Source organism: Pristis pectinata, chromosome 22 (genome assembly GCF_009764475.1).
Source record: "Pristis pectinata isolate sPriPec2 chromosome 22, sPriPec2.1.pri, whole genome shotgun sequence".
Classification (NCBI taxonomy): domain Eukaryota; kingdom Metazoa; phylum Chordata; class Chondrichthyes; order Rhinopristiformes; family Pristidae; genus Pristis; species Pristis pectinata.
Genome location: NC_067426.1, coordinates 31,361,136 through 31,387,594, shown reverse-complemented (window position 1 = coordinate 31,387,594; position 26,459 = coordinate 31,361,136). Strand labels below are relative to the sequence as shown.

The 26,459-nt window shown below is 38.4% G+C and overlaps 1 protein-coding gene across 3 annotated transcripts in view; it reads left to right on the top strand.

Annotated features, from left to right (window-relative positions):
* Positions 1-21,080, top strand: part of mtf1 (metal-regulatory transcription factor 1) — a 51,866-nt gene extending 30,786 nt beyond the window's left edge. The window contains exons 4-12 of one of the 3 annotated variants that reach the window (XM_052036681.1): positions 5,508-5,639; positions 6,745-6,818; positions 9,198-9,331; positions 10,235-10,312; positions 11,795-11,897; positions 14,393-14,946; positions 17,952-18,015; positions 19,084-19,451; positions 20,257-21,080. In XM_052036681.1, coding sequence (XP_051892641.1) covers positions 5,508-5,639; positions 6,745-6,818; positions 9,198-9,331; positions 10,235-10,312; positions 11,795-11,897; positions 14,393-14,946; positions 17,952-18,015; positions 19,084-19,451; positions 20,257-20,271 — 1,522 coding nt within the window. In that variant the 3' untranslated portion in view covers positions 20,272-21,080. Of the gene's footprint in view, positions 1-5,507; positions 5,640-6,744; positions 6,819-9,197; positions 9,332-10,234; positions 10,313-11,794; positions 11,898-14,392; positions 14,947-17,951; positions 18,016-19,083; positions 20,196-20,256 lie in introns of those variants that run through there. The other 2 variants (XM_052036679.1, XM_052036680.1) reach the window with 2 other exon arrangements.
* Positions 21,081-26,459: the final 5,379 nt, after the last annotated feature.

The following is a 26,459-nucleotide window of genomic DNA, read 5'->3' as shown; positions in this document are numbered from 1 at the left end:
CTGCAGGCTAAATTTAAAGTTAACTTCCAACTGCAAAAAAAAAATGATTTTAGAACGAGGTGACCCTTTCACCTGTTTCTGTGCTTATCAAATTCCCAACCTTTGCAGCAATTTTATGCTGCATTCTGTGACTGCTTGAAAAGCTGAACCCTTGTTTCAGCAGTATTTGAGATCTATAGATCACTATCAAAGAATCTTACCAGGACTTCAAATACTTGCCTAGATTACTTACAACATTTTGTCCAGTCATTAAATTTTAGTTTGTGGTCCTCTTTGTTCTTTCTAAGTAATAATGTATCATGAGGTGATATATGCTGGATAGACCAGTTTACCCATCTGTTAATTTTTATTCATTTAATGATAACATGAGCCAAATGAATTTTGAAAGGACTTTTGGGTGTGGTTGGTGGGGAAGACTTATTCTATGCACACACTCTGTTCTGTCTGTGGTTTGTCTACCCTTAGTGTGAATTCTTTATCGTTCAGTAGGATTATTTTATCAGAAAATTAGACATTATTGTGATTACATAACTTATTTTTCCTCTCTGAGGAATCATTGTAAAGCCAGGATGTACGGGAAACATATGATTGAAGGTCTCATTCATTGAAGTCAGATGCAAAGTCCTTATTTCAAAAAGTTTACTTAAACACTCAGTTACAGATTCCAACCTGAAAGAACAACACTTTCCTGCTAAAAAGCAGTTTTTAAAAACATTTTTAACACAATAGCAAATTGATAATTAGTTAAGATTCTCACTGAATCAGACTATTTTATTAATTGAACAAGTAATACAAGTGATTTTTGTGATGCATGATTTTCTGGTTTTCACATGGCAAGTCTCTATCCCAGAGATGGGGGGGACTGGGTATAGATGAAATACATCATCTCTTTCAAGGACAGTATTAAGGTGGTGTGATCTGTATTTTATTAATGTCAAAGTTGCTGGCCGGAAGCAATTTATCATTGTAAATTCATTATAATATTTTGCATCAATGGTCAGTAACTCTCCTTGAACTGGAGTAGAAATATTTGTATGGAAACTTTTTGTGGCTTAACAGATAAGCATGGTATCAAGCACTTCCTGAGTTTGTACACAAGAGAATCTTTGAGTCAGTTTAAAGGGGCACCCAATATACTTCTCAAAAATTTAGATTATAGAAGACTTAATGCATTATAATGGTGAAATTCAGACAGGTATTACTAAAAGCAGCTGATATAAATTGAGGCATTCAAATCTTTTCTCACTTTAGTCAAATAAGAAATTAATTTCTGCATCCTGGCTCTTAAAAACCTTGTTAACCTATTATTCATGCTGACAATTAATCTCAAAGGCGTAAAGATGCAGACAGTACACAAAAGTCATGAGTGAAAGGTGTCAATGAAACTTGAAAGCAATCATCTTTTGTTTTGCTTTAAGAAGTAAGAGGAAATTTAGGGTGAGCTCTAAGTTTACATTGGAATACTAATGAATTGGGGGATAAATACTTGCTTTTTGCATAGAATTAAGTAGCTGGTATTGAAGAGGTTCCCTCCATAGATGCTGCCTGACCTGCTGAGTTCCTCCAGCATTTTGTGGGTAAGATTTTAGAACTGTCATCTTGGGGCAGGTCTACCAAAGCCATGCTGTCACACATTAATTCAAATACTCCAAAGCTCAGTACTGCACTTTGGGTGCTCTTGAGCTAGGACGTTGATATTCAGATTCATTGGAAGCCAATGTGAGAGGCTTGCCACTGATACTGAGTTCCCCATAGAGGTCAGTATTTCAGTGCAAACTGCAAACTCCCCTGCCACCTCGGTCAATCTTAGCTGTTCCTACATGTGTCAACGTAGCTGGAAATCATTGGAAGCCAGCAACTGCTGCAAGATGAGAAGGTGTAGAATGAACAAGGGTGCAATTCATGACATGTCTCCTCTGAAGTGTTGCAGAAAATCGGCTTTATAACCTTACTAATAGTCGTATATAAAGGAATGTCTGCCAGAATGATATTGCCAGCAGGGAAGTTGAAGATGCAATGCATTTTTTATTATCCATTGTGCTAATTTAATTAATTAGAAGGTTATAATTGGGTATGGCAAAAACTGAGCATTTTATGTCATGCATTTTAAATAGAAATCTAAATTCAGAATACAGTACAGTAAGTGAGAGAGAGGAGCATGGACTTTTCGCAGTTAACAGAAATGCTGATGCCACTAAGGCCATTATGCCACTTTCCTTTAAACATAGTACACTCCCCAAAATAAACATAAATATGTCACAAAGTTCTAAAAGCATTATTGTGCATTAATAAACACAGTAAAATGTTTAAATATCTTTTAAAGGGAATGATATTAGCTAACAACCTACTTTGACTGAATATAGTGAACCTCACAAGTCGTGATTGGTTTAGAAATCATGAAGTGGAGCTCTGTAAACAAAGATCGCTCTATTCCACAGTGCCTAGCAGGGAGCCATTTGAAACAAATGGTCTCAAAACTGATCAGTGTACTCATGCAGGCAATAGTTGGTTCCTCAACATGCACATATAGATACCTCTACTGGAAAGAATTTGAGATGTGGAACGGGGCTACCCTTGTGAGAAAGTGGATCTGTATATAGCAAATCAGTGGATAACGAGGAGTGCATATAAAGGTAGTTTCCTGGTAATCTTTGATCATTCAGTTCAGTTTCTCTGCACAGAGCTGGAGCTTTTATTGTCTTATTTGCCTGTTATATCCAATTTCACACTTGGAAAATATAATTCTGATGTTTGGTTGAAATTTGTTTCATTTAAGTATCAAAAACACATTTTCTTTGGTGAATACATTTAAATGAAAGTTTCCCTTTCAGAGTACAACTTTAAAGTTTGCCAGGCAGCACAGTCACAGCAGATAGTGCTGCTTCCGCAGCTCCTGTGACCTGGATTCAATTTTGAACTCTGGTGCTGACTTTGCGAAGTTTGCATGTTTACCCTCTGAGTGCGTGGAGAACATGGTCTGGTTTCTTCCCAGATCCAAAGCTGTGCTAGTTGGTAGGTTAATTGGCTACTGTAAATTCACTCTAATTGTAGAGAGCTGGGTAGTAGGAGAAGTAGGGTGAAGTTGATGGGCATGCTAGAGAGAATAGGTAACCAGGAAATAAATGGGGAAATAGAACAATACAGCACAATACAGGCCCTTTGGCCCACCATGTTATGCCGACCATCTAACCACACCTAAGACTATCTAACCCCTTCCTCCCACATATCCCTCTATTTTAAATTCCTCCATATGTTTATCTAACAATCTTTTGAACTTGACCAACGTATCAGCCTCCACCACCACCCCAGGCAGCTCATTCCATGCCCCAACCACTCTCTGGGTGAAAAACCTCCCTCTGACATCTCCCTTGAACTTCCCACCCATTATCTTAAAGCCATGCCCTCTTGTATTGAGCATTGGTGCCCTGGGAAAGAGGTGCTGGCTGTCCACTCTATCTATTCCTGTTAATATCTTGTATACCTCTATCATGTCTCCCTTCATCCTCCTCCTCTCCAATGAGAACAGCCCCAGCTCCTTTAGTCTCTCCGCATAATCCATACTCTCTAATCCAGGCAGCATCCTGGTAAATCTCCTCTGCACCCTCTCCAGTGCCTCCACATCCTTCCTATAATGAGGTGACCAGAATTGAACACAGTATGGTCTAACCAGAGTTTTGTAAAGCTGCATCATCACTTCGCGCCTCTTAAACTCGATCCCACAACTTATGAAAGCTAACATCCCATAAGCTTTCTTAACTACCCTATCCACCTGTGAGGCAACTTTCAGTGATCTGTGGATATGAACCCCCAGATCCCTCTGCTCCTCCACACTGCCCAAAATCCTGCCATTAACCTTGTACTCTGCCTTGGAGTTATTGGATTGCTCTGAAAACTGTCATTGATTTGACAGACCCAGTCCAATTTTATATGTGAGATATTTGAAAATGTGTTGAAGTTTTGTAACTGAGACATGGAATGCAGTTTCTACTGTACAAGTTTACATATTTAAATTTTCACGAAATTGAGAAATTGCAGTAGTTGTCCAATTATAGTAAAATTCCAATTATACTCCATATGATTGCTCAAAATCCTGATGGTCTGGTACATGGCTCACATTCCAAACTAGAGTGCAATCTTCTCTGTTTCAATTAATCATCAAAGCATAAGAAGAACACGTTATGTTAATTGTGTGTATTGTCAAATAACTGGTGGACTATTATAGGATCCACAAACTCATTCTTGTGTTGAAAGAAAACGTTGCTGCTGTGAATTGGGAAACCTATCTTTTATAAGCTTCTGGTTGGTACTAGAGAAGTGGTCCTTGGTATTTATTGTATGTTTTGACCTTCCATGATCAATAAACACAGTGACTAGAAAACATAAGATATCTTTATTAGTCACATGTACATTGAAACACACAACAAAATGCATCTTTTGTGTAGAATACAAGTGCCGCCATGCTTCCAGCACCAACATAGCATGCCTACAACTTCCTGACCCGTACGTCTTTGGAATGTGGGAGGAAACCGGAGCACCCGGAGGTGCTGGAGATTGATAATTAGTTTCATAAACTCTCCTTTGTTGTGTTCCTTAGTTGCCCCTCTCTAAATGCACGTTAGCAGGGAGAACATGCAAACTCCATATAGCTAGCACTAGCGGTCTGGATCGGATCTGGTCATTGGAGCTGTGAGGCAGCACCCTACTAGCTGTTCCACTCTTTGTTCTGGTTCTCAGCATGCACCCTGAGTAGGTATCTTTTCAGGTACAATGGGATAAGTACTTGAGAGTGTTTGGACTGGTGGACCAAGCGGACTATGATAAATCAACAATCGGGGTAGCACTAACCAGATACCATATAATCCCAGTAAATAGCAATTAAAAAGCAGAAAAACCGGAGGCTGCTTGATATTTGAAAGAAAAATAAAATGTTGGAAATACACAGATTGGGCAGCATTAGTGGCGAGAGAGAGAGTTTATGTAGAGGTTGTTGGAAATCCAAAATAAAGGAGAATGCTAGAAAAGAGCATTTTGGCACTATCCTGGGAAAAAAAAACTAGGTCACATCAGAACTGGCTAGGGATCGAAAAGCAAAGAGAAAAAACTGCAGATGCTGGAAGTCTGGAATGAAAACAGAAAATGCTGGAAACACTCAAGATCAGGCTTCAACTATAGAGAGAGAAATAGAGCTAGTGCCTCAGGCCAAAGATTCTCCTTCGCCACAGATGTAACTCGGATGAATTAATAGTTCACAAAAAGGTATTGACAGAATTCAAGTGTTGATAAAGCTTGATGGCTGCACCAGATCTTATTGCTTTGGATGTTAATTTATTTGCATGTCATACAATGTAATTTGCTTTTTAGAAGCTGTTTTAAGTACAGTTCTCCTGAAGAGATTCTTTATGATGACAACCCTCTAATGCAGAGCTGGGTATAACCAGTGACATAATTGATAAGATCGCTCAACTAAACTAGATACTAGTAGTAACTCCCTTCTGTTTCATTTCCAGGCTGAAAGCCCATCAAAGGCTTCACACAGGGAAAACATTTAACTGTGAATCAGAAGGCTGCACTAAGTACTTTACTACCCTCAGTGACCTGAGGAAGCATGTCCGAACACATACAGGAGAGAAGCCATTTAGGTAACGGTTTTCTGTGGTTCCACTGTTGTTTTGCAAAGCTAATTGTGCATGGGTTCAGTTCGAAAGTTACGCTAGAGTGGAAGATATGGAGTCTTGCACCTACTGCCAACTTGATTTATCCATTTTCAAACCAGGAAAGCTATTCTAAAAGGTGACACTGTTGGAGTAACACTTCTTCAAAAAAGTAGACTTCAAACTAGCTATTTGGTTCAGTTTTTTTTAATTTGCACATCTAACTCTTTAGAAGCTCTGAGGGGTGTTACTAATTTTATTGGCTTCCCAGTAAGATTGTTCTATATCATGACTTCTCATTGTTAATCCCTGTTTTGATAATGCAGGTAATGGACTTGTCATTCAGAAATGCATTTGAATAGTTTTCAAATGCAGTCATAATGAGTATACCTGTACAGAGGGCGAGTTAATTCTTATTGATCCAAGACAAATGCCAAATCCTCGTGAAGCGAAGCAGATTTAAATAAAAATTGTGCGTAAATATTCTTTTATCTGAGAATTTGGGGCCCTCACTGCTGCACTCACTCCCAGACACTGTGCCGCGTGATTTATACCCTCCCGTGGCTGTAGGCTTTCACTCCAAAATGGTCTACCTAGGTCTGAAGGTTCTTGGGGTACTACAATCCTATTGTTCTATCAACTGGTGGATACTAATGGAATTGCTCCATTGAATGCCTTGATAATTGCTTTTGAGTCATCACTTTTAGAAGATTTGGCCTGATCTGCAGAAGGTTTGGTGCAGAAGGAAACCTTTGTGTCTGCTTGTCTCTTCTTTTAATTCATATCCTCTGATTCATTTGTAAATGTTTAAACCTCTGCTTCAACAGCAACAAGAACTTAATGTTCAAAAAATGCTTTGAATAAAGGAAACGTTTAAATGCTCCTGCATCCCTACCCCTGCTGGTGATAACTATTCTGCACCCTTTTTCACCAGTCTGATAGTCAGTGTAAACATCCTGTCATTATTCATCTCAACATAGGATGTAGTGCCATTCCATCCTCTGAGTCAATTCCACCATTTGGTGAGATTGTTGAACTGTATCCTAACTCCATCCAGTTGTCTTGGCTCCATATCCATATGTTGCATTTGTAGGTGTGATCATGATGGCTGTGGGAAGGCTTTTGCTGCCAGTCACCATCTCAGAACTCACGTCAGAACACACACAGGTAATCAGTCTTTTTCTTCTAACCCTTTTTTTTTTCCCCACTCCTTACAATAAAGTTTAGTGAATTATGTCCACCCTATTAGTAGAAATGTATTTGCATAATTTATTCACAAATGTTTCCACAGACCCTTCCAATTTCTGCTGGGTTTAGTTTTGTATAAGTGAGTTGTTTTACAATGGAAATTTTCTTATGTAATATAGCAAATCAATGGATTGACTACAGGTCTTCTATCCATTGATATGTTAAATGCTTTCTGACTAAAGTTTGGGGGGTGAACAGAAAGGGCTACAATGACACCAAAAGTCAAATTTAACTCTAATGGCACCTTAAGGTGTTTTGATGAATGTAAAATTGACTTCCCTACTGCAGTGTTCCCTGTAGCACTGGTGTTGATGCTGTCTGTTCTTCATGACATTCCACAGCCATATTCCAGACAAAATGGGAAAATTCTAATATTGCCAAAGTTTTCGGTTAAATTAGATGTTGAGAGAATTTGGTTGCGTAACATTTTTTCACAGCACTATATTGTTGAAAATAGCCACTTGTAATGAAAAGCAATAATAACCATTTCTGTGTGCATCACTCCAGAAATCAAGGTATGTGTCACCCTTGTGCATCTGATGTGATTTCTACCTCAGATGATGTCATTCCTTGCAATAGCATGTAACAAACTAACTTGGGGTTACTATGTCTCAGGAGCTATCACTACTGGGCACATTTGGGACAATCTTTCATCCTTTAGGGGGGTTCCAGGTGATCCCAACTGTAACAAGTAATTTACCAAGAACCTGCATCTCTATCCCTGCCTCCCACTAGCTCACCTGTTCCTCAGCCTGATTCTGTGCTTTTTCCTATTACCCAACCCCCAGCTTTAAGATAGGAGGCCTCCAAAATTCTTGTTTTCCAGTCAGCAATGACCACGGCACAGACCTGTCAACCAGCCCCTTAATACAGCACAGGCAGGTTGATGTCTCCCTTTCCCACTACAGTAATTGCACAGGATCTAATGCCTCCCAGCCTTCATCTCACTCCCAGTCTAGACCAACCGCTTGGCAGCAGAGGCCCACTGAAGTTTGCATCAGAGCAGAACTCTTGTTTAAATGCTTCAAACTCTATCTCTAGGAGCAAGTATAAGCTTCATTCAAAATAAGTACTCAAAAACAAAATAGGTAATGTTTTCTGGATTTTAAGGTATTTTCCATATTCAGAAAGTTTTTGGGAAACAAGGATTACTTTGCAGTGGCATGCTCAAAACCACTGCTCGTAAAATGTATGACCACTTTCTTTTTGATTAATTGCCCAAAGTGACTGCACCACATTCTTTTTTGATAGATGCACATCCAATATTGATGGATCAAAATCTCTTATCAAATGGGTGGCTATTTTAAGGAACCTTTTCAGTGTTCTGTTCACTTAGCATTAGTATGTTGATGGGATGCAAGACTAGAAATTAAGACACATTGCTTTCTATTTGTGCTTAATTAAGATGCGCAGTGCGGTTTATTTCAGTACTCCCTACTTGAAAATTGCTCATTACCTTAATGAAATGTAACTGTACCCATTTTCAAATGACACTACCGGTCTTGTGGCTACAAATCATCCCTGTTCAAGTGATACAAGTTCAGTATCAGATGCATGGGGGATAAAGTCACTCCTAGAGAAGCCATGTTTACATGGTTATTTAAAGTGTGTCCATGAGCAGTGCCTGGCCCAGTACTGGGAAGCTGAAGTGATTTGATTTTTTTTTAATTTCTTTTCTCAGGGACCCCATCCTCCCACTACCACTTAAACCCCACAACATCCAGGTCCTGCTTTTGGGGTGGGGTGGGGCCAACCACTGGTTCCCTCAGGCATGACTGAATTTTGCTGTGGCTTGGCCTTTAAATATACTATTAAAGAAGCAGAATTTTTAAGCCACAGTATTTTTATTTGTATTTGAACAATATTCTCTTGGCAAATGCTCCACAACCTTTTAAACAAAAAATTCACACATGATGGTTTTACATCATGAAGTTGCCAGCACCCCCTGCTTTGTTCTGTTGTATTGCTGTTGGCAATTATTCTGACTACTCAAAGTTATTTATAGCAGCGATCATCACAGAATGCGAGCAGACCCCAGCGGGATATTGCCTGCAGTTTTCTACTTGAGTAATCTCTCCTGGGACCCTATTGAAGAATGTAGAAACATGAAAAGGAGAATTATTCAGAACTGCATGTAATGCAGAGCTAGTTACCATCAATTTAAATGTATTTGTTTTTGCAAAAGCTATTGCAAATGTTTTGGTGTAACAATTTTTGATTTGTCCCTTTTAATGGAATATGAGCGAACCTGCAGATGTGACTACAACTTAAAACCAGATTGCTATTGTGTTGTGATAGGTGAGCGACCCTTCTTATGCCCTAGTGATGGCTGTGAAAAGACTTTCAGCACACAATATAGTCTCAAGAGCCACATGAAGGCCCATGATAAAGAGAACCCATTTAATGTGTCGAACCAGAATTCTGTGAATGAGGTTAGTAGCTGCATACCATTGTTCTTTTGGAACGCTCTGCCAAAAGTGTGCTTTTAGCTGCTGACCGGTGTTTCATCCTGCACGTACTGAACATAACAGGTTCATATCTGACCCACATTTGAGAAGTAGAGGAGAGGTTGTGCTTTAGAGATAATAAAAAGTTGAAATAAAACACCAAGATTTTAGAAATCAACGCGCTGCTGTGCAAGAAAAGTGGATTACTGTTTAGAATGAAGAGCTGTCTTCTGCGATGTATATTCTGAAATCATGGTAATATTTAGCTTTGTAAAAATTTGACATGGCAAAATGTACTTTTAATAGAATGTAAATGAAGAATAGTATATTGTAAGCATGCAAAAAGTTATTGTAACATTAAATTAAATCATGATGAATAAGTTGAAATTAGTTTTTATTACCATATGGACCAAAAAGTAAGGAGTTTGTACGTTCTCCCCGTCTCTGCGTGGGTTTCCTTCAGGTGCTCTGGTTTCCTCCCACATTCCAAAGACGTATGGGTAGGTTAACATAGGCGACGTAGATTTGTTGGGCCAGAAGGGCCTGTTACCGTGCTGTAAATTTTTTGTTTTGAAGAAGTGATCCAACTTTTAACCATATTGGTTTATTAGAGAGCAATGCCATCTTATTTCAATATTTGAACCAGTGCCTCTATCAAACTATGAAAGGGTTCAGGGTTTACTGGTCTTTAGGGCTCTTCTTGTTCCATGGTCAAGTCTGTAGATTGTTGTAACAAACAAACAATTTGCTTCTGTTAAAAGAATCATGGGACATTAAGTACTATTTTTATTGTTGGATTCTCTCCGTTCTATTGAAAATATCTTTGGGTTATAATTTTGATTGTTTTATGTAGATTTGTAAACGTAATATTTTCAACTCTGTCTACAGGAGACAAACCAGTCACTTTGTTTAAGTGACCTGAGCTTGATATCCACGGATTCAGAACTCCGAGAAAATTCACAGTTGGTAAGCTGTTATACGTTGTTGATAGTGAAACAGTATTATCTTCAGATTCTTTAAGGCAATTATCCCTAAGCTAAGGCTTTAAAAGAAACATTTTTGCAACTCCCAGTGGAACATCATTTAACTGTTTGATGGTTGGCTAAATTGAACAGCTAACAGGACAATTCTCTCACCATAGACTAGATGTATAATTATTCCACCTTTCTTCATGCTTATTTTTTTCAATCCTTCCAAAATATAGGAGAGGTACCAGATGGAAAATGAGAAATGTAACACTTTTTAAAATGGGCTGTAAGGATATGCCAAGAAACTACATGCCAGTCAGTTTAACTCCTGTTGTGGGAAAGCTTGTAGAAACAATAAGGGAAAATACTGATGTTTGAAGATCAAATTGAGAAAGGAGAGTCAACATGGGTTTGTAAAAGGAAAATATATTTGACTAAACTGATGGAATGTTTTGATGTGATAATGGAATCTCCTCTTTGGGCTGTCTCTTGGGATTAAGGATGACTTCCACTCCAGTTCTATGGATTCTTAGGTGGCTGGTGAAGCCAATGTGGGAACGGTGGACTCTTCCATAGATGGGGCAGGATGCGCCCGATGACTTGGATGAGTGGTTAGTTTGTGAGGTGGTATGCTCCTTCCACCATTTACACAGGGCTGTAGTGTGCTGGCAGTCTCGATCGCGCCTCTACTAGAAGTGGTCATGAGCAAAGTGTGCCCAAGAGTCAGAAGGGATATTGCATTTTTTTTCCACAGAAACGTTGAGCACATTTTTTAAAATCTTACTCTGTCTGGTAACCTCTTCTTGTGAGGGAGCTTGGAGAAGAATGTTAGTTTTGAGAGTGTTGTAAGGCATGTGAGTAGTGTGGTGTGCCCAATGTAACGAATTGAGTGCAGTTCAGCATCAAGGCTGGGGATACTAGCCAGGGAGAGAACGTTGACATTGTTTTGCATATCCTTCCAGTGGATCTGGAGCTTGAACCCTGAATGTCAGAGACCAGTGTTGTATAGAGGGGGCAGGGTGGTAGAGGATCTGTGTCTTGCAGAGATTGAGTGTAACGCGCATCCTTGTACACCTTGGTGAGCAAGTCGATAATGTCTTGAGCACAGCCTACAAACACAAGCATTGTCATTATACTGCAGCTCAACAAAAGATTTTGTCAGAATGGCAGATAGTATACAGTGGTTGAAAAGCAAAAAAAAAATACTGTAAATCTGATTTTTAAAAGAAAAACAGGTAACCTGGAAATATTCAGCAGGTCAGACAGTATGGTAGAGAGAAACAGAATTAACATTTCAGGTTGATGTGCTAGCTTGGAGTGTTATGTTATTGGTGCAATATAAATCCAAGTTGTTGAAGTACTTTTTAAAGTCAAAAGTTGAACTACTTTTGTACAACTCCCTCATTCTTCTCTTTCTGCCCTGTTTCTCAGCCACACCAATACTCACACATGTTAATTCCTGGTTTTGTTTCTATGTTAGACCCAAGGACGTGACCTGAGCACTATTTCAGCAGAAAGCATCTTTGAATCCATGTTTCACAATACTGATAGCTGCACCAGCCACAATGGCTCCCAGCAGACCGGTAGGAACGAGTGAATCTGTTGTCTGCTGTGTCATAGTTAATTCAAGTTTAATTGCATTTCGTATCTACTCTAGTTAAAATTTTCAAGTATTACCTGTGGTTTTTGTTTTTCATAGTTTACTACTACAAAAACAATAGTAGCTAGCTGATTATAGGAGTTGGTTTGACATTCATACTGGACCAACTTAACACATGATTTTTGCAGGAAAAATTTAAGCAGTTGTATTCACCTGATGATGTAAATTTAAATGTTAAAGTATGTGGATTAATAATTTTGGATGGGTTAAGTTTACATGAGCTTGTTTATTACAATATTTATACCAAGCAGACATTATGTGCCATTATTAAATAGCAAAAAAACTTAATTTTCATTGGCTGCTCTTTAATGCTTCCAAACTAGCTAGAGAGCAATACTGACACACAACTGTTAGTGCCTGGGGGCTCTGCTAAATGAGTGGTAAATGGAAGCTGCAGAGAGTTTAGGGCTAGTGTGAAAGTGAGGGAGTAAAATATTGGCCATAAAGAGTTATAAGGTTACAAAAATGGAGCAATTTATTTCTGATAAGTGGTAAGTTTGACTTTGTTGAAGTTGTGGTTAAACAACAGTCAGCTCCTGCGTTCCTGAACAGGAAGTGGAGGTGGAAATCTTCTGGGCTTTCTGCTAATTATGATTTGGCAATCTTTTCTGGGGTTTGGAAACCAAGCACGAGGCTGACTGAGTTTGGCTGGCTACGTGATCTTGGGCACTTGGACTTTGGTCTAATTGTCACTTCAGCTAAATCGTTCTCTTCTACCCATTGGTCTCTGCACAAGATTTGTTTTGGCATAGAGTAAAAGCCAAAATGACAAATAATCCAATTGCTCCAATTTCTCAGAACAGTAAGAAGGAAAGGCAAATTGCTATTTTCTTAATGAACTGCTTCAGAAAGCCACAACCTTAGACGTAACCTAGTTCCCCTGCAGCTGTACAGTTGGTGACCACATTAAGGATACAATTTAAAGATTTGAAATGTGAGCATTATATTTTAGGCTTTGTGCCATTATTCTCCCAATTTCATAAAGATTGAACAATGAGGATAAATCAATTACAATAAATTTCCACTAACCTATTATAATTCTATAGGTCAATGACATTTTTGACTTTCAAATCTTTTTTCAATTTAATTGGAAAATGGGTTGTTCCAGAAAAGGCCAAATTTTACAATTCTGACTGGTCTGTGAATTTTGAGCTTCAGTGTCCTATTGTGGGTTTGTAGAAGAGCGGTCAATTAATCTCAATGATATGCAAGATTAACTGTATTCATTTCTCTTTTACGTTTAATTGCTTGTATTAATGACAAAGGTGCACTTTTTTTCTTTTTAAAAAAAATATCGCTCCATACATGGATCGCTTCTGTTAGATGGAGTGGTCCCTCAGAGACAGGTGAATCCTGATTGAGTGCTTCTCGGGCTCCCTGTAGCCCTAAAGCCAAGTGTTTGAAACAATTATTCTAACTAAGTGTTATGCTAAAATCTCACCATGCTAATCATCTGATTTATGCAAAAATAATAATTATCCTGCTGAATGTATGTAAAATTCCGTGAAGCACAAAGTAATTACATTTACAGTAAGTATTACATTAAGAAATATTTTAATAATTACATTTTAATAAAGAATTGAAGATGTACCAAACTCTCCTTTATAGATATTAAGCAACAAAACTGCATTTATTACAATTTATCAGTGGATTATATTTTGTGTACTGCAATTAGGACTCCCAGCCCACCCTTTTTGGTTCGAATTCTAGTGGAATGAACCTAGTGTTTCCCAAGCACTGATAGCTGGAGTAGCTGTTAACTGTATTGGCCCTTGGATGAGCAGTCCCTACATGCAAGGTACCATGTCATTGTGGTTTCAGTCAACCAGTATGTTTCAGCCTTGCTGATCACAATGATTTTTGCAATGTATCATTCTATTGACTGCTGTGAGGGTGACATCAGAAAAATTGGCTGGAAACTAATGTGTGCATCCAAACTATTGCACAACAGGCCACACAGCCACCATTTAATGGGGTGAAGAAAATTGTAGTGCAGGAGAGGCTGGAGTTGGAAGAATGTGGAGATCTGAGTGTTGTAGTTCTATGGAGGACATGCCCATGGAGAGTTTAAGATATAAAAATGAGAATTTTAGACTGCAGCATTAGAAGCTATAAAGGTGAATTATTGCCATATGACTATTCAAATTTAAAGGCAATGTATTTTCCATTGGAGTGCTTAAAAATATAGGTATTGATGTTAAATGTGATTAAAACTGAAATTAATGGCAATTTATTTTTTAATCTCTAGGTGGACCTATCTCAGCAGGTTGACTAGAAGGAAATTTGGTTGGGGAGGGGTTCAGAAATAGTATCAAATTTGAAACTTGTTTGAAAGTTCCTTGTAAACTGCTAAATTGTGTTTTTTTTTCTTGAAATAATGTTGGGGAAAAATTGTTCTTTTCTCTCCTTAAACCAAAGATGGAGTATGTGGAATACCTGGAACGTTTGGCAGTGACCCTCAGTCTGCACCCATTGTTAATACGGCTCTAGGAGATTCTGGATCATTGTTGTCATTTCCCATCCCACTTCAAACCATGTCACAGCCAAATATTGAGAGACATTCCCAGCAAGCAGTAGACCCCATCTCCACATCATTGGATGCTTTGGCTACCAACTTGCATCAAACAGCATTTGGGAATCCCACCGGTGTTTTGCAGACACCTCAAGTGCCTGTCTCGCCAGTCACACAATTTTCAACCAGTCAGCAAGAGTTTGTTCAGCCTTGCCCAGCGCCACAACAGCCGACGCAAGGACTTCCTGCTATGTCTAGTAATGGCCTTGCATCCTCTTGCAACTCAGAATCAATGCCCGCTATGGTACAGACTGTGCCTTTAGCTACCAACAGTTCTTCTATAACAATTAATCCATCGCAGAGCACCACTATTCTTCAGCCCGGCATTGTAATGGCAGACCAGAACTTACAATGGATCATAAATGGAGCCAATACTGTTCAACAAAACTCTGAGAAAACAGTGAGTTTTTTAAATTGTATTGATGTGTTGGGCAGATAACTCAAAGCATTGCTATAACCTACTTTCATCAGCCTGGTAGACTTGGAAAAACTCCTTGTTGTAGAAGTTGGAGGATTTAAATTCCATCAGTGGATTTGATCTTGCAATCTAGACTGACTCTCCAGCTAACGAGTGCTGTTAAGTATTTTTTGGATAAGGTTGGTCCCTTCTGCTTGGTGGGATTAGAAGTTGTACACTAACAGGCAGAAGTGAGTCAAGTGACCTTAAGTGAACCAAATGCCTTCCTGCTTGGTTTTGCTGGTAGGGTGGCACGGTAGTGTAGCGGTTAGCGCGACGTTATTACAGCGCCAGCAATCGGGGTTTGATTCCCATCGCTGTCTGTAAGGAGTTTGTACATTCTCCAGTGTCTGCGTGGGTTTCCTCCGGGTGCTCCAGTTTCCTGCCACATTCTAAAGATGTACAGGTAGGTTAATATGGGGGTTTAAAATGGGCGGCGCGGACTCACTGGGCCGAAAGGGCCTGTTACCACACTGCAAATAAAATTTTAAAAAAATTAAGATTCCTTGTACTCCTGAAAGCTCACCATGGATTTGCCCCAATTCCCTGGCAGATCTTAGTCATACAGTGTAGAAACAGGTCCTTCAACCCACCATGTTCAGGCTGACTGTTAAGTACATACTAATTTCATTTAACTGCACTTAGGCTGTAGCCTACAATTCCTTGACAATTCATGCTCATCCAAATGCTGCTTAAGTGCTTTGAGAATATTTGCCTCCACCATCTTTTCAGGCAGTGCATTCCAGATTCCAATCATCCTCTGGGTGGAAAATAATTTTTCCTTGGATCCCCTCTAAATCTCTTGCAACTCTCCCTAAACCTGTGTCGTCTGCTCTTAGATGCCTTTGCTATCCTATCTATACCTCTCATAATGATGTATACTAGGTGCCTCCCCCCGCTTCAGTGTGCTGTACTCCAAGGAAGACAAATCCAGCCTGTCCAGTCTCTTGTCACAACTGAAACATTTCATCCCAGGTGACATCCTGGTGAATCTCTGCACCCTCACCTGTGCAATCACATCCTTCTTACAACATAGCAAACAGAACTAAATGTAATACTCCAGTTGTGGCCTAACCAATGTCTTATAAAGTTGTACCATGACCTCTGGCTAATGAGGGCAAGCATCCTGTATGCCGCCTTCACCCTACTGCAGTACCCTCACAGATTCTGGAGCCAAGATTTTAGGTGCATAATGTTCATAAAGTAACTGCTTGCAAAATGGTATTTTCTGCATTTGATTTTACCCAGTTTTTTTTCCAGTACTGGCTTGCAGTGTTGTTTCTGGTGTTAGATGAAATGTGTTTTCAAAGCTGAATGTAAAAGGCCCTTTGGTATTAATTCACAGAGAATTGTCCCTAGTGTCCTTCTAGTGTTTAACTCTGAATCATCGTCATTTAAAAAAAAAGTCATAATTACATTAGTTTGTGGGGCCTTGCTATGGATAAATTGGCTACTGCATGTCTTGTACTATATCAGTGACTGCACTGTAAAAAAAAGACTTAAAAGCCTGAAAAGCACTAGGCAAGGCTTCAAATGAGTGATGTACTCTTTCAGAATTTGCAAAATCTGTTTTTAGATAGATTCACTGGGGAGCTCTTGAGGAATATTAGCAACTACACAACAACTAGTCTTTGGAACTTGGAGGAAAGTTTGAAAACCACTTCACTGTCCTCTGAGGAGTGGGGGAAGAAATGTTACCTTGTATTTCTGAGGGGATCCCAGAGGTGATGAATACAAAATCTGAGTACTGAGTTACTAAATGTTTAATTATTTTATGAAATCAAAATGTTACAAGTGATTGTCAGTGCTGCTGCCTCAACTCCGGAGAGCAGGGCTCAATCTTGACACCAGGTGCTGTCTGCATGGAGTCTTCACATTATCTTTGGAACTTGGAGAAAACTGGAGCACCCAGAGGAGACCCATTTAGTCACAAAGACAAGTTGCTAGGTTAATTGGCTACTGTAAATAACCCTTGTCACTAAAACAAATTATTTGGCCATTTATGTAATAGTGGATTATTGCTTTATGAAGGTGGCCCACATGTTTTTTCTGCACTTTACCAGATTTCAAAAATATATTTCCTGTGAAGAAAGAAGGGGCAAAAAGACTTGTTTACCAAGTACTTTTTCAGGACCTTAGAACCTCCCAAAGTGCTTTATAAATGTTAGAGGGCATTGGATGCAGAGTCACTGTGTTTTGCAGGAAGCAAGACTGCCAATTTTCTTGCATCCAGGTTGCACAAACAACAATCTGATAAGGACCAAATGATCTGTTTTTGAGATGTTGACTGAAAGAAAAATATTGGTCAGGCACCAGGGAGAGTTCCCTTGCCTGTTTTCAAAATTATGCAATGAGATCTTTGCATTTAGCTGAAGAGAGCAGATGGGGCCTCCAAGAGTGCAGTAGCAACACTTGGTACTACACTGGAGACTCAACCTTGAATTTGTGCTTGGGCCTCTGGACTGGGGCTTCAGTTTACAACCTCATGACTCAGAGGCAAGTTTGTTATCAATAGAGCCACAGCTGATAATGCATGATGCTTTGGTATGTCCTGCATTTATGCAAGTGGATTTTCCTTTTTTCATTCATCTGCATGCTCACTCTTGCCTACCTCTTTTATTGTAATAAATGAAGATACAATTGATGAGATTACTTATCTCCAGGCAGACGTGTGTGTGTCTGTGGGTATATATACTGTCATTCAATGAATGCTTTTATTCATCTGTCTTTCTAAACTTGCCATTAATTAGAAAAGAAATGCTGGAAGATTGTTGAGCTCTGGTTTTGTCATGGAGAAGAAAGTCCTATTTCACTACCAGAGTGGAGAATAAATGTCATATTGACCCTGTGAATAATTCTGTCATTTATTACTGTTAAGAAATTTAATTATTTTGTAAAGCGATTAATATCAATCATTCACTTTTCTAACAGCAATTTTTTTTCTTCAGCAACAGGGTCCTAAAGTAGAAAAGGTGTTTTTTACCACAGCAATACCAGTTACTGGCAATACAGGTAACAGTTTTTTACTATACTGTTTTTGAATTACTATACATGTCAAGTGTTAGGTAAACATTGGGATGAATTTATTCATGATAAGGTGGATTACATTAAGGTATCTAAGCTTCTGTCTTCTATTTGTCCACTTGGGTAAAAGTTATGCTGCTTTGATTATGACATTTTATGTAGGATTTGTCCTTGAGTCAGAGGCTCATTTCCAAAGTTTGTTAGCTATTTATTTATTCTCTGGTGATGCCAGCCATAACTTTTGTTGCCCAAGTGTGTGCTGAAGATCTGTATGATGGTATAGTGGCCTCTTATGATGCTACACTTGTGTAACAAATGCAATTGTAATAAAAACAGAAAATTCTGGAAATACTCAGACCAGGCAGCATTTGTGGGCACCGCAACAGTTAACATTTCCGATTCAATTCCCCTTTACAGAAGCCAGTTCTTGGGGCCTGTGTTCTGTAGTTGCTTAGTCTGTGCAATAATTGATAAAGGTGTATAGGTTACCTTGTATGGTTTACATGCATTTCCTATTTGTAGACATCTGCAAAAAGGTGGTGTGTGTGGAATTGCCATTCACTAACTTTGCATCTTCTGTCTAACTTGGCTAGGTGGTCACATTGGGTGCATAAGCAATCGGAATCTATGTTCAGCAGCAAATAATCTGCTGGAGGAACTCAGTGGGTCGAGCAGCATTTTTGGGAAGAAAGGAATTGTTGAAGTTTCAGGTCGAAAACCTGCATCAGGTGAAAATGTCAAATTCCTTTCCTCCACAGTTTCTGCTCAACCCACTGATTTCCTTCGGCAAATTGTTTGTTGCTCCAGATTCCAGCATCTGGAGTCTGTGTGTCTCTCTGGAATCAATATTACACTAATCACTTTATTTCTCTGGCTGCAAACTCAGCATATCTCCATATTCTGATGTAAATCTTATCTAGAAATTGGTAACTGCAAACTCTCCTCCTCAAAACTTCAGGCTGTAACAGGGCAAACCAAAGCGTAGCTTAAGTGTGATATTAGCAGTCTCCAATTGGTTTAGAAATATGCCTTGTGTTCTATTTCTCATTGTTGTAGGAAATCCAGTGCAGCAGATAGGATTGAGTGTTCCTGTCATAATCATCAAGCAAGAGGAGTCGTGTCAGTGCCAGTGTGCCTGCCGTGATTTAAGTAAAGAAAAACATGCCAGCAGCAAGGAAAATCCATCACGGGAAGCTGAATCTTCCCAGATTACATCTGATCAGGAACAGGCACAGCTGCAGCCTCAGACTTTTCCTTCCAGCTCCAAGGGAAGCAGTCAAGCAACACAGTCACCCTTGCAAACTGAACTCCAGCCAGGCATGAACAATATGGATGTTACTGCATTTCTTTCTCTTGAGAGTCCGAGAACCCCTTCAACTTTGTCTGATATCGAGGCAAGTGACATTCAGGCACTGCTGCAGAAGGTAAAAGAAGAAATAGACTTGAGTAACAATTTCTCCAAATAATTATGATCAATACAGGCTGATTTTCTAATTATTTTTCAAAAAATTCCCAGTTTTTATTTATGCAGGAAGTTTAAAAAATGGGACCCTTTTACACAGAAGTGCCACTAGCTCTGAGCAATTTTGTGTAAAATACTTCCAAAAATGTTTTGTGCAAGCCGAAAAAGTAACTTCTACTCTAGGTTCAATTTAGAGTTTATTTTCAACAGCCTTGGAAAATTTGTCTGGACCTAGATTGTATCTGGAGCTCCAGTTCAAAAAAAGGAGAGATGTGCTAGGAATAAATCCACTGAAAATAAATGGCAAAGATCAGTGCTGATGCAAAGGAAGGTCCCAGGTGTGTTGATTGACTTCTAAGCAGTTTTTGATGTTCACCCGGATTGGCTGCAATATGAGATGGGCAGACCCCTGGCTTAAAACCAGATGGATTTGGATCATACCACTGGTTCATTGTCTGAGAGCTACTATTTCTTCACCAATAGAAAATCCTGGTGAAAATGATGTACCAGTAAACTGAGAGAAAAATATCATAGAGTGTTTGATTTCTGCCACAAGGGGCTTTTTATAGCCTTTACGCAGCTCACTTAGAGCCCCTGGTGACCAAAGGCAGAGCTGCAGTAAGAAAGCACTGAGTAAATCTGCATTGTCTCTGATATACCCATGGTCGGGTGATAGTTGCCTACAGTGAATTATTAATCTTGTGAAGTTTAATTACCCTATAATCCAAAAGTGCAGTTCGCTTTAGTTCTTGTGTTGTGTTTTCCAGGATTACAATGGGTGAGAATCTCAGTGAATTATGCTGCAATGCTAAGTAGCTGGATCTGGATCCTATCCAAAGCCGTTGAATAAGCTGCTAAGTATTCAGATTATTTCCATCTAACTTCGGAAGGACAAAGATGATCGAATGAAACTTGTTACAATTGAGCACTGTTTGCCCTGCACAGGCAAATTTCTATCATAAAGAAGTCTTTGGGAATTGGCAATGTCATGCTGGTACAATAAGAAAAGTTGTTTTGAGCTTAAATCAAACCGCAGGGTTTGAGTAAGCTTACTATGGCTCTAAACTATATATACCACAGTGACATTTCAGGAGAAGTAAATGTTTTCTCTCTACATGCTCAATGCCCTTGTACTTTTGCTTAATTTAATAAGATTTGTTCAAGGAAAATCATTCTCCTGAGGAAAATCAGAAACTCATCGGTTTCCAAAATTAGAACACATACCGGTTACTGTACCAAACTTCTTTAGGATGTCCAAATACATTTAAAGATGTATTTTAATTTGTTCCCAACAATTTTCAATTGAGAATTGGGTGATTGATAGTCTACACACTTACTGCTGTGGCACTGTTCTCCCATAAATGTAAGGTAAATGGGCAATGCATGCATATTAAATACTGCTTCCAAATGATACTGGTCAACTGTGCAAAGTTGCTAGTCATGCAGATTCCATTTGTACTGGCATGTGAATGTACAGTGGAGCTACTAATGGAATGTGGGAGCTGAAAACATAGGAATATGAGAAATATTTCAGTACTGTGTGAAAGAGATCCTGATTTGGTAGGACACACACACACACACACACACACACACACACACACACACACACGCTTACTAGTGCTTTCGGTAGAATTTTAAAATGTGTTTACTTATCAACTCTGGACATTCTTATTGCAATCAGTTTGGGACCACTCTGCTTCTACTTTGCATTTGCCATGTTGCATTCTGAGATTCAAAACTTCTGGACAAACAAAACTGAAAAGGATAAAAGGTTAAATAAATAACTGCTGCTACTATGATCCCAAAATTTAAAGTAACACCACAAAACAACCTTTGAATCAAGTTTCCTCATCTGAATCAGTTAAAGCATTTAACTAATGAAATTGTTCCATGGTAATGGAAGTCTGTACAAAGCAAATATTTTTTTCTTTCAAACCTTTAATTCAAGCTGCCACAAAAGTGTAAATTGAACTCTGGTACAGTCAGTTAGTACGCTTTTATTTTTCAAACTCTGATCACAGGGATCATTAGGGTCAGATTGGTTGTACTGAATATCTCTTTCCTGTAAGTTGTTAAGAGTTCTACTGATGTTTGGGCAGCATCAAACTAGTTTAAGTGTCTGAGTTGGAAAACTCTGCCTAACGTTATGCAAATGGTACAGTTCATCCAAGGCCATAATATCTGATGTTGGATGTACAAAGCTTGTGGTGCAGTTGGGGTGCTTTTCTAATGACTGGTGAACTACTGTGGGACAGAGGTGTCCTAGTCTGAATCTGCCCGTACGACACTCCATCAGTGAATAATTGGTGCTGGCACTTGATACTGGTTCTTAATGTGTTCATTGTGATCTGAGAAGGGAAAAATAAATGTTGTGATGGGGGAGGGGAGTAATGCAGCATATTGGAAGTTAGGAAGCCATGGATGTTGAAAGTTACATAAATGGAGTCAGTTAGCATTTGAAAGTAAATGAGCCCTTGAGTTCAGACCTTCAAACCCAAAAATTAGCATATTCCTTTTTTTGCATTCAAGGTAATGGTCTTAATGGAGATGTCACAATTGAAAACCTTGATAACCTAAAGTATATGAATGTAGCTTATAAATTTTGTAACTTGTTTATTTACTAGTTAAGCTATTTTGGATGCTGTCTTAAATGTTTGGATTATTTTTTATCTCAGCAGTCATTTGTAAGATCAATCAATTTCTCTTTGGAACAGTCATGATTCTAAAAGAAAATCTGATGGTAAACTTCCAGTCTGGTTCAGGGCTTCCCCTTAATGTATGAGTAGAAATCCTTCCATTTCCACATTCAAAAGCTAATGATGGGTGTTAGGCTAATAAATATTTTAATGGTTATTAATAAATAACAGGGAAAAGTTCAAAATTTAAGCTGTTGGGTGCAGGTTCAAAAAAGAACTTTAATCAATTACTATATAACCCCAAACCATCCTATTATTGCACATGTAACTGCGGGGTAAATTTTAAACATTTAGAGGACCAGTTCTGTAACATTGAAGTATTGGTATTAGAGGCATTCCCTTCCCTTTCCCTTCAATAAGAAATTTTAGCTGCATTGTGACTTATAGCTTTTGTACAGCACCATTGATTGGATCAGGCATTTTCTAGCAGCTTTACTGCTTATTTAGTTTCAAGGTACAGGTGGTATCACAGTTGTTTAACTGCGGCTTCTAAATCTTTTCAGTGGCCTAACATTTAAAAAAAATTACAGCCTGCTTCAGACGACTCAACTTGTTTTTGTGCTTTACAAATATTGAGTTGTCTAATGAGTTGAAGTAAGAAATAAGAGCAAAGTGAAATTCAGAATTAAGAGGAGTTCACAAATTTGGAGAAGAGATTTAAACCAGTTGCCTAAAATTATTCCTTGGTAAGCTTGTGCAATAGCAGCAGTTTTCTGTTTGGTGTTACTGAGCTGGAAGGTGCAATTAAAATGCAATTAAATGATTGTTTGTATTCAAGAGTTTATTCTGGTGTCATTTTATAATACAAATCAAAATATATTTTGATGGAGTATTAATTTAGTGTAATTAGCATTGGGAAATGTAAAGCCATACTAATAGATTTGCTTTCCTATTGAATTAGTTGTAGAGAATATTTGCAGTGCATTTGCTGTAATTTATTAAAATTCAGATTTGGTCTAGGCATTTGGAATAAAATAGCTTTCTTGAATTCCTTTCCCACTGCAATTTAGTTTGAACATTATTCATAATAGAACCAGCAGCAATGAGGAAATAACTGTCCTCAGAAGTTTGTATTTATTGCCCAAATGATTGGAGGATAGGAGTCTTGGCAACTTTTCAGGTGGTGGTGCCTTTGTCTTCTAAGTGGTAAAGGTTGAAGAGTACTGAATGTGTAATTTCTAAAACCTATACTTTCGCTTTCCTCCTTCCCTTTCTCTCAATCATTTCCCTCCTCTCCTCTCCCTTCCTGCTTCTCTGCTTTCCCCCCCCCCCCCCCCCCACCAGCAAAATAAAAATTGCAGAAGCTGGTGGTGTGCTTATGGTTTCTTTTCCATACTTTTGGATTCAACTGCAGTACATTGGAGAAACTGTTGTCCATTTGAACCCTGTGCTTGTAAATGGAGGAGACTTGGAGTTTGTGATCGAGCTTCCATTGTTGTTATCTGATTAGCAACTCGCAGGTAGAGGCATTTCATCTGAATCATAATATACAAGGTAAAGGTAAGGTAGCATTTTTGGCTAATATAAGTTCAGTGTCATGGCTGAACAATCATTTGTCTACACAGTAAGATTTCTTTCAATAGTGGCTACTAATGCACCTGGGTGTTCCTCAAAAGTAACTAGTACCAGCTTTGGTCTTAAGTACTATACTGTCATGAAGTCCTTTAACAAAGCTATGTAATTAAGATTGACATCTGATTTGCAGTACAGATTAGTGTTCTGCCCTTGGCAAACCAAGGTTGAATTGTAGTTCATTAAATTTGGGAGATACCATTGGGCGCATTGAATCCATATCATGTCCTTCCAGTTTAGTCTATTCAGCGAATGTTCCACCGCTCTTTTCATGAGGCCCTGCAAATAGTTTCATTCAAGTGCTAATCCCTTTTCTAAAACCTGATTCACTAGTTTTGTCATCCTTGCAAAAGTAGTTCTGATGATCTGCAAAACGTATAACAAAAGTGTGATGTTTAAAGTAGACTTTGTTTTAATCTTTAGACTTTGATTATTTAATCCTAGAAATTAATCCCATCATCCTTCACTCTTTTATTTTTGTAGAATTCAAATTATTTGTAAGGTATTTCCCCATGTTTTAAATGGGTGTGTTTGTTTATTCAGTCTTTTTACCCTGAGAGTCAGGAGTTTAAAAGTACAATTGATAGAATTCACACGAATCTTTTGAGTAAAGTTTCCAAGTGGCAGATGGCAGTTCTACTTCAAAATGATGTTGGGCAGTGCCCAATGTTGACATTACTTTTGGCTGAATTGACTTCAAATACCTTGACAGATATGGCAAGCCTGAAATAAATTCCTTTTTTGGAAATTATTGGGCAATGGAAGATGTTAATAATCAAAAGTTGAAATTATATGGGAAGATGTGGTCCTTGTATAAAACTAATATACTCTGTACTGTACATTGAGCTTTGAATGTGGATCATTAGAATATGCAATAGATTTCTTTAGAAAAGCAAAGTTTTGTGCATAAAACAGTAAAATTGTTAAAATGATTTATTGAAACATTTACAGTATTTTCAAACCTTCCTAATTTTACCACTTTCACTAATAAATCATAAATATTGATCAGGACTGCATAGGCTGATATAATTTTACTTGAGGTTTGCATCTTTATCAGTATAAAGGAAGACCACAGCTGACTGAATTTAGAGTTAAACTGTAGTACAATTTGAATTCAAATGCAATAGTTTATGTATCAATAAGGTTTTCAAAGCATAATGTTTAAGAATTTTTAAAACAATTAATTGAATTGTACACTTAAAATCTACAGTAGTGAGTATAACATGTTATCTTCCAGTCCACAAATAAGGCCATTATCATCACTGTTTCACATGGTTTCTTGCATCCAGTGGTTTCAATTTTTCCTACTTAAAACATCGAAAGGAAAAGGACTAAATGAGTTTATTTCTGCGCTGCATACGCCTGGATGATGGGGAAGGGTTGTCTGTTCCTTATTGTTGATTAAAATTGATTTGCAGCTGTACAATTTTATTGGAAGCGGTATCCAATTGTAAACAAACGCATCTCTCCTTCATTTGTTTATACAAATATTAAACCTATTTAAATTCAAGCTCCCTGTGTATCCCCCTAACTCTAAATTGTAGGGGTATAAGTTTTCAAGTGCTGTGATCTGAAGGGGAAGGAAGGTGAATGTGGGGGGTTGAGGTGTTGGGTTCAAAGATGGGATTCCCTCTTTCCCCTGCTCCTTCACCACCATCCCCTCACCAGAGTCTGTGTAGATATGTGTTGTCTTTCTGTCTGGCTGGAGGAAGGTGATTCCCTAATGTATTACAGAAGTTAGCAGGCCAACATAAGTTTAATGCCCAATTTCCATCAATATATGGACTATGGCCACCATCTTCATCATGCACTTGTTTTTGACAAGCTTTTATCCCTCAAATAGAATGATCTGTGGACCTCCAGGTGCATTTGTAGAATATTTCAAACCCAGTAGGTAGAGTCCAGAAGGTACGTGCAACTTGTTTTCCTGTTGACAGGCATTGGCAACATTACTTGAATTCGTAAGAAGTGTGAAACATTAAAGAGGCATCTTGGTCATTTGGGTTGGAGATAATATGGTTTCATAAATTCTCAGTGAACCTGTTGTCCCAGAATATTTTGGGGAAAATCAGCAACAAGACTTCATCTCAAAACAGACTTAAACAGTAAAGCATCATATTTGGTGAGAAGAGGCAGCTGTGGCTGTAATGAATTTCCCCCGTTCTAGCCATTGCAGCTACCTATACCACAATATTAGAACTAAAGCGGCAGTAGTGCACTACAAGGTAAAAAGTGATGTTTTGCAAATTTAAAATTCAATTTCAGACAAATCCAAAGATTGTCTGCCAGTGTTATACACCAGCTACATAACGTTTAGGCTTGTGGCTTGATATACTTTATGCACCTTAAGTGGAAGACCTCATTCTTGATGCAATGTGCACTGATATTGTGAGTGTTGAGTCTATTGTTACTATGTTTTGAGACTTTCCTGATCCCCTAATGTAATTAGGAACACTATAGTATTATGTTCGGTATCACTGATTCTTTCGCTTTTCAAAACCTCAATTCGAATGTTGCCGGTTGTAGCTAATGTAAGTTCACTGGCCTAACTTGCTGATTTATTATGGGTTCAGTTACCTTTCTCATGCATTTTGATTTGTCAAATTAGGTATAGAAATGAGACATCTTGTGCAGTGACAGTGTTATTGGGTTTATGTCATTCTCACCCAGATACAATCTGTAGCATTAAACTTTATCATAGA